This window comes from Triplophysa rosa, linkage group LG2, assembly GCF_024868665.1.
Source record: "Triplophysa rosa linkage group LG2, Trosa_1v2, whole genome shotgun sequence".
Classification (NCBI taxonomy): domain Eukaryota; kingdom Metazoa; phylum Chordata; class Actinopteri; order Cypriniformes; family Nemacheilidae; genus Triplophysa; species Triplophysa rosa.
Window position 1 is genome coordinate 28,744,261 of NC_079891.1, and position 8,924 is coordinate 28,753,184.

The following is an 8,924-nucleotide window of genomic DNA, read 5'->3' on the forward strand; positions in this document are numbered from 1 at the left end:
GGTTTTAAAGTTAGACTTTGAATTGTTAATGTCAATTCCACTATTGCACACACATATATTACACAAAGTATTTAGTTTAATTACATCAGAAATAAATGTAATGAAATTACCGAAAAAATAAGCGCAATCCCTTACTTTACTTTTTTAAAAGTAATTAAATTACAGTAACTAATTACTTAGTAACTAGTTACACCCAACACTGTTTATGATAAGGTCTAATTTATTAACATCAGTTAGAGCGCAATGTAATACTTATTCTTAACCTTGGTTAATTTTAAAGTTACACATTTATTACGTTTTCACAATTTAAGTTTCAACATTTTACATTTGGTATTATGAATGAACAAAGAATCTTATTTTAATTACAATAACAAAGAAACCTTTACCCTGCAGTGACGTAGTTTCCGACTCTTGTGAAAGAGGCCTATTGCTTGCTTCCGTCCTTCTAGATGCTATAAAAACCTTGACATCATGTCCAGGGTTTTATAAACTTCACATCTAGTGAATGTGTGCCCTAAATCAAATCCATGATCTTGGCATTGCCCTAACAACTGATCTTTAGGAATGCTATGCTGTGTCAAACTTCTGCTGGGTTCTATTTATAATAGTTGTGTTCAGCATGTGTTTATTTAAGAAGAGGAATGCATTTAAAACAAAGAGATGGTGTACATGGAGTTGTCCCGAATGTACCAGTTGAGCAACTAGACCATTGTGTGGAGCTAAAATTATAAACAAAACTAGAGAGGCTGTGTGTGTGTCAGCTGTTTCAGTAGCTGAATAGTCACCAATCAACTGTGTTTTTCTCCTTCCTCGGGGCCCCTCTGTCTCATTGTTCTTTGATGTCCTAATAAAGTTTGCTCTGTCGCATTTGTTTAACAAGGATGGATGATGTGGACAAGCAAAGAATTGCAAGGTGATGATGAATTTGTGTGCAGCTCTTGCCTCTATTTCCTTCTTCACAAACTTACCTTGCATGGAAGCTTATTCAGTCATAGTTTTCCTTAAGTTTGCATAGTATAAATAAAAAGTCTGCGATTTTATGCATGGTTAATGAATCACGCTAAGGAAATGTTTCTAATAAAACTTATGTGAAATTAAATCAAATATTAAATGAAATGTTGAGACATGTTTCCAGGCCCTAACAAAGATTTCCTGTTTTCAATTAATATCTCTGAGACCAGACATGCCACTGTTTAAGTATTATGTATCCTAAAGAGGATACATAATACATGTTTGAGCATATTTGAGAGGAAATATTTGAGCTGTGCACAAAAATTATTTTGGGTAGTTAACAAATAAATGTGTTAATGTGTCCTATGGTGGGACAGCAAAAATGTAGAAAATAATAACAATGAAGATAAATTGTATAAATATTATTGCAATAAAATAATATATTTTTAACAGTTTGTTTTCTGTTTTTTTCTGTTACACCATAGGACACACGTACAGTGTCAACTACCCTTATATTTACATATGACGTGATTAAATATAAACAGGCCTATAATCAAATAATATGTATTTAATTGTTTGTAATATGATTCTAATGCAACACAGCTCTACAGCATTGCACAAAAATTGTCTTAAATTAAATTAAATATGAAATTGTATTCGTCACGTACAATGATTATATCAAATTTATAATATGTTTAATGTAATACAAACGTAACCGCATTATAAATACGTAACGTTAATAAAAGAAATTGATACGAGCGTTCGACTTCACGCAGTTCTGCGCTAACGATCGGACTATGACATCAAGTACCGCGAGATCCACGGCTTTCGAAGAGCTCTCGCGGTCCTCTGATGTCATTCGCGGATTGGTTTGCGCAGTGGCGCGTGAAGTCGATCCGCGCTGCTTTTTTTAGGACCCGGAGGACGCGGAGAGTCGCACTGCAAAGGGGAGTTTCTGCCATCAAACCACACAGCGGCTGTTTACCAACTCACAGGCAGAGTCGAAACGCGAAAACAAGAGCTCGTCTGGAGGGCAGTGTGGCTGGATTCATCACAGGCTCTTTCATAAAAACAGACATTTCGGTTCTTCATGAATAATTGCTCATCTTAACTCTCCAACATCGACAAATTAAACAAAATGTTCCGACTGGTTCACGTTTTGTTTTTGTTTGGCTCTGTGTCGATGGGCTGTGCATTTGTTGTTAAAGGTAAGATCACATTTCATTGTATTGCAATAACTTTCCACGAATCCAATAATATTAAAGCTTGATTTAAAAAAACAGTATGGTTGAGTCTTACTGTATATTTTCCACCCAGTTTGCATTTTTTCAATCAGTGTTTTCATTACTCTGTATTTTAAGCAATATCGATGTATATTGCTTTTTGATGGGGTTTTTTTGTGTGTTAGAAAAGTAAATATTATGTTTGCTGTAATATGAAATACATGAAACAGTTTGTCACGTGAAGTTCATTACTTTATCAGAATGCATAACATCCGATGGAAAAGACTACAGAGGAAGACAACAGTATTCATTCACAGGGAAGATCTGCCTTAACTGGAACAAGATCAATCTCACGTTTAAAGACTTAGATACAGGTAACATGATGCAACTTTATCATTTCATTATATACCCCAAATCATTTTTTGAGGGTTTGATTTAAAATTAAGGAAATAAAACTTTTGATATGTATAGTATTTACAGATTGTGTAAGTGCATTAGAGAGTGCAGTATGTAAGTGTCAGTCTTACAGATTATCGATTTTATAAATCAATATTATATATGATGTGGGCATTCAGCCCAGATATAAGAAGCCCTAACTCAAAAAAGCTGAGCAATCACAATTCCATAACCCAGATGAAGGCAACTCAGACACTCACAAGCAAAGTCATATTATAAAAATATGATTATAAACCCATGGCCGGGTTGGAAAATGTCACACTGACCATGAATATTCATAACAAAAAATGTTTTAATCGTTTAAAATATCTGAAATTTTTATTTGGCTGTAGGTGTCGGTGACCACAATTTCTGCCGCAACCCAGATGGCTCAGAGAAGCCCTGGTGCTATGTGTCGGAGTTTAATGGAGTAGGCCAAAAAGAAGCATGTGACGTCACAATATGCCAAGGTAGCCATTTTCACTTTGCTTCAAACTATTTTTTTGTATATTTATTACTTGTACAGTTTTAATTATGTCATATAACCCCACTGACTACAAAACGTTTCATGCTTTTTTCCCCATGATATTAGGCAATGTTTTTATTCGGAAATGTTATTAATGGACATTTTTAAAAAGATTCCTTTTCTAGGCAAATATTTAAACGTAAGAACTAATACATGTTATTTCATTTAAATGATTATATAATGTTCTTATTTCATATTGGTATGTTTTGTCTAATTTACTGTATAATACCCTCAGATGGCCTTGTAAATAGACTTTGTTGCTGATATGACATTAAAGACAAAATCAGTCAATAAAGAAATAATGTAATATGAAACACAGTTATAATTAAAATAATGAAAATATTCATATAAACATTATAAATTACAGCCTAAATTCTTATTGTGGAAGTTTATGTCCAGATTTTACCAACCACCCAATCTAGAGAAAGATTTTAGATATTTCTAGCTCAGCACCAAATGGAAAAAATCATGAAAAATATTTCGTTTTGAAACAGGATAGCAGGATATTATAACAGGAATCCAACACGTGTGATTTTGATTTAAGGAAATGTTCTGTTGAATTCATGCCTTTCTCGGGCATTTCACAAGTGGTTCTCACTGACGTGCTACTGTGTATCCACACAGTTACACTTCTAGTCGTACATTTTCTTCCTAGAACGGAGTTTAAATAATATTTACGTCATTCAGAGATGTGCTATCTTTTTGTAGGAAAGTAGAATGTGTTTTAAAAAACATCCTCTAGGGAGTGGCGTTTACTTTGCTGTGCGCTTACTCAAAACACTGGTGTTGTACATAACTTTTCTGAATTAAAAAAACTGAGCAATTTAAATCCATATTGAGATCACTCGGCCAGTCGGTCAGCTTTAACACACTGATGTTGTTTCCTTTACCCTTTAACTTCACAAGCGGCCAAGGCCAGATAAAGTTAAACATAACACAAGTCTAGACTCATCAGCCTTGAGACTTCAGTCGGGACAAAGGAACAAACATGGAAACTTGTCTTGCAGCTCTTCGGTAGGCCACGCCCTCTGGGATTCTAATTGGTCTAAAAGAACGTGCGCACCACAGTGACAGCTGCTGATTGGTTGCTGAGCTGTTTCCTCGTGTACTTTAACTCCGCTCGAGTGTGTAAACAACTTTTCAGAGTTGAGAGGGGTGAAGAAAAGGGCCGTAGCTTGAGAAGCAAATGTCAATGGTTTCCACTGTGAATTATTCCTGTGTGACTAAAGCAAATGATGCGCACCCGATGTCCTATTTAAAAAATAGAAAGTGATAATCTGGTATAATTAACACCGCTTTCTGCCTATATTTAATTGTATTGTTTCATACTGAATCATTTCAAAAAGACATACAGTATTTATAGCTTTGGCAACTTCTTATGAGAAATAAAATACAATAATAAAGTAACAGAGTTTGTTTAATGTTGTTTATCAGGTCAGACAGCTCATTCAAGGCGTGACGTTTAATCCAAGATGCAGCTTCAAGAGCAGACAGAATATGATATAAGAAAGGCCTAACAAAACTATCAATTGTTTCATAAACCCAATTTCACACATCCTGTATATACGACAGTAGAGGACAGACCACACTAGAACTGTTTTGAAATATTGTGTGATGTCAGTAGACTTGCTAGCGATCTCATATGAGACTATACATAAATATATACACCTGTCACCCTACAGGGCAAAACTCCACAGAAGCCACGGCTACAGAGGAGTCTGTTCCCACTCCAGCCCCTAGTCAAAGGATGGAGGAGACCTTTGAACCCGCAAACCCCTTTCCCTCGCCGGTGGAGGGTGCGGCAGTGCAGCCAGTCAAGGGAGTCCAACAACAAGTCAGAACAGGACCAAAGACCAAAAAAGACCTTGGGACTATTGGTAAATTCTAGGACTGTGATTAATAAACCCAAGCATTTACAGTATATAGTATGCATAACAACTGAGAAATTCATGCTTGTATTTTGTATTTCTTATCGTTTGTGTCATGCTAGGTTATGTCCTCGCTGTTCTCATGATGGCCATCATCATTCTTCTCGGAGGTGGGATCACAGTGGGGTACTTCTACAAACGGTCAGTACAACAAACCGTAAAAAGCTTTACGTTTCTACATAGGCAGCACCCTAATTGTTATGGTACCTTCTAAGTGACCTACTTTATTTCTTTAGCTAGAAGTTGAAGATTTTGTTTGAGTTAAGGTTCGCAGATAGTTGGTGTTCTATACACGAGTTATTTTTGCGGTTTATCTAGTTGAGAAGTGCAATCTGTGGAACGATATAAAGGATTGTGTTTACTAGTTGCTTTTAAGGAAACAGAATGTCAGCTCGGTGATGACAAGGCTGGGCATTAGATAACAACACTTTACTGGCATGAGAGAGAGAGCGATGGTGGGTGTGGGTTGTTATTGGAGGATTCTTGTCTGTCTATACAGTATATAGGAGGTGTTTTTTGACATACAAGTGGGTGCTGATATAAACCAAAAACCAGCATGAGCCACATTCCTTGAAAATGCAGATGTACTGTATTAGCAAACTGCCGAATTTGAAACATATTCAAGTTTTACTCGAAAATCAAATTTAAGACATTATTTCTGAAAATAATACATTCATTTTTGCATTAGGTTAAGTACGCTTAATCTAAGACTTACTTACAGTAATGATATTACATCAATAAGAATTAAAGGGGAAAATGTGTTTAACTGTCATAATCCAAAATGATTCATCAAACAAAATAACTTTTATCATTTTGGGCTGTAATATGACTCAGACAAGTTCTTTACTGGTCCTCCTATCTCAAAAGGACTCTAGCAGGGCACCTGATAACCTCGGGCCGTGTGTCAGCTGATTGTGTCATCGGTTTCCTTGCGATTAATGGGCTCAGTATTAATAAGCAGGGCAGCATGATGGGTTGAGAGGAGGCTTTATCTATAATACCAAGACAATGTCACGTGCAGGAAACATGTTGGGATCTCAAATGACTATAAACGACCATAAACTATTAAACATGGGCTATGCTCAGTCCTAATAAGGCAGAGCTTGCCGCAGATCGAGCAGGGAAGAGCAGAATATGTTTTGAATAACTGAGAGTAGGAGTCTGAATGAAAGAGAGATGCACGAGGAGATCAGAGATCAGAGGTGGACATCAGAGAAAAGACAAGAGTGCAGTCCAGTATCCTTAACATTTTTCATCTCGACTACTTCTTGCAACCATTAAAGTACAGTGATCCTTAGCGTCTGCCTTGCTTGGCAGTGGATGATGAATCAGAGTTGGCCCTCTCTCTGTACAGTAGCACATTAATGCCTCGCCGCTAAAAATAGGAGATACCAGAGCCAAATAACTCTGTCTTCAGCACCTCACTGTTAAATAATACAGTCTAGCTGAAGAGCTGCAGACGCTACAGAATAAGTCATTAATTTGGGGTATTATGCAAGTAAGAATGGTTCTTTGAATCTGTACAGACTGTAAGGATGACTTAGGGAAGCTTTTTTGCTATTGGATGTCAAGAAGTTACTTGGAGTCGTATTGTGGGATGTTAACTCTTCCCACCATTGACGAGTTTGACCAGCTTTCCACTTTTTCACTGTTATACAGGAGGGGATGAATTTGATTTATTGTATGCTTATATAAAAGAAAATATTCTCGGGTCATTAAAGTTTTGTAAATATAATCAAAAATTCTGGCAGGAAAAAAATTTAAGAGGAGAAAGGTTTAAGATTTCTACATCACTAATTAAAGTAACGTTATGTACTGTAGTGGCCAAATGTGATGTCTGTAAAGGGCATGTTCGTATAATATTTTATTTTAGTGGTTAAATTAAATCAATCATGGATAAAACACTATTAAGATATTTATTGGACAAAATAATTTGACAAAAAGGCAAACTACAGTGTATCAAGGAATATGGGTTTTATTAATATACAAAAAATGCGTAAAACAAGAAAAACGTGAAGGATATAAAGCATTCATTGACTACATTTTTATCCGTTATTAATATTTGTTAATTATTCTTATTTTGTAGCCATTCTCCAAAGCCTTGACTCAGTACACTTTGTACTTGTGTTGTATTTTTTTGCAAAGTCTCCTAAAATTGTTCCCAAAGCTGTGCTTCAGTTTACGCTTCATGTAAACACAAGTTTTCAGTGCATCTTTTATGTAAATAAAAAGCAAAAATGTTAATTGCCCCAATACATTTTATGCTGATAGTTTTCAATTTGAACAATCTGAAAACTTCAGAAATTCATTACAGCAACATAAATGAAACACTACCAAGGTTTAGGTTCTACATTATATGTTTCTTTGTGATAGGATTATGGATTACATAAAACATGATTTGAATTACGTGAACCATGAATTTGTTGTTTGTCTTGCAGGGGTCTTGATCTTAAGAAACATCACGACCAGCGCGTTTACGAGCGAGAGATGCATCGCATCACTCTCCCTCTCTCCGCCTTCGCCAACCCCACATGCGAGCTGGTGGATGAGAACACCATCGTCATCACGGCTGAATCCAACAACCAGACCCCCATGCAGGAGCTCGCGGAGGGGAGAGACCCACTTATGGGTCCAGCAGCAGGGACCCCCGGAGCATGAGAGAGGAAGTGAATGATCGCCTGGACAGGCTTTGTTAAGACACTTCTATGCAGGACTGCAGAATCTCAGAGGATCAAACCTCATGTCCACTTTCTGTTTCTAAGCTCTATTTCTTTGCCCTGCCTTTACAGCCTGGTTTCTTAGTAGGTAGGGCATATTCCTCTCGAGGGAGCCGTGGAATGATTTTATCCCTGGATAGTGTCCTCATTTCCTCAATGGAACTGTTGGGGAAAGTAGGATGCTTGGATGAATTGGACAGAGCGTGAAAAGGTGGTTTTGTGTAAATGTGCATGTCAGGGACATGAGAATAAAACAGAGAATAAAATGCAAGTTTTAAGTGCATTAAAGTTTTCATCTTTATCACAGAGCATGAATACTGAATATGACAGGGCAAAGGTCCTGTTCACTACTATGTATCAGATCATCTGCCGATATGCTTTTTAAAAGAGGAGACAATCCATTCTTTCCCTCCTTTTGTCAATGCAATTGAGATGGACAGAATAGTGTTACTGAACATGAAATTATGTACTGATGCTGTAGAACCGCTCTTACTATATGTCGAGCTGTGCATTGATAAGCAGTCGTTGTTGTTTCCTTTAAAAGCACTTTCTCAGAGTTGCATATGCTAGGAGAAGATTTTTGGCTTTTGAGAGTAGGTCGAAACTTACATTTCCAGCTATATTGTCTCGGTCAATCACATTTTAATGTATCATCGCTTCTGTGGTTCGTATGAAGTGTGTTGAGAAGTGAATGAGATCTCAGTTGACCAATCAGAAGAGGTCTGTCATGGGGCCTTTGGGTAAATGTTGTATGTTCCTCTGTCCTATTAAGACCTCTGTGTATGGTCTGGAATAATGTTCTCCAGGACGGAGTGCAAGAGGTGTTGAGAAAAGAGATATTTTAACACCCAATTAAAAGTTTTTTTTCCCCATTTTGGGTGGAATGTAGTTTATGCATTTAATGTCAAGGAACAGTTTGAAAATCGTTGTATATTTAGATTTTTAGTTTCTTATATGCATTTTTTTCCGTTGATTACATTGGACTGTACTATTGTTACTGCTCATGTTTCCAAAACTTGCATTATGTTTGGCAGATTTAACTGCTGTGAAATAAAACCTGTTGTTTGAAAATTGTTGTTGCCCTTGACAAGTAGCATTTTACATGGACATGCACAGATTTCTTAAGAACTGCTTCACTGTACAC

The 8,924-nt window shown here is 36.6% G+C and overlaps 1 protein-coding gene across 1 annotated transcript; it reads left to right on the top strand.

The window, feature by feature from the left end:
• The first annotated feature begins 1,909 nt into the window (after positions 1-1,909).
• On the top strand, positions 1,910-8,869 carry pik3ip1 (phosphoinositide-3-kinase interacting protein 1). Its single transcript, XM_057327234.1, has 6 exons — positions 1,910-2,159; positions 2,435-2,548; positions 2,963-3,079; positions 4,818-5,012; positions 5,126-5,204; positions 7,502-8,869. Exons 1-6 carry the CDS (start codon positions 2,090-2,092, stop codon positions 7,719-7,721), a joined length of 795 nt encoding a protein of 264 aa, XP_057183217.1. The 5' UTR covers positions 1,910-2,089; the 3' UTR covers positions 7,722-8,869.
• Positions 8,870-8,924: the final 55 nt, after the last annotated feature.

Excerpts from the sequence above, each read along its gene's own strand:
- pik3ip1 (XM_057327234.1), top strand. The coding sequence starts at position 2,090 with ATGTTCCGACTGGTTCACGTTTTGTTTTTGTTTGGCTCTGTGTCGATG. Across the intron at positions 3,080-4,817 it reads TGACGTCACAATATGCCAAG|GGCAAAACTCCACAGAAGCC; the intron begins GTAGCCATTTTC and ends GTCACCCTACAG. Across the intron at positions 5,205-7,501 it reads GTGGGGTACTTCTACAAACG|GGGTCTTGATCTTAAGAAAC; the intron begins GTCAGTACAACA and ends TTTGTCTTGCAG.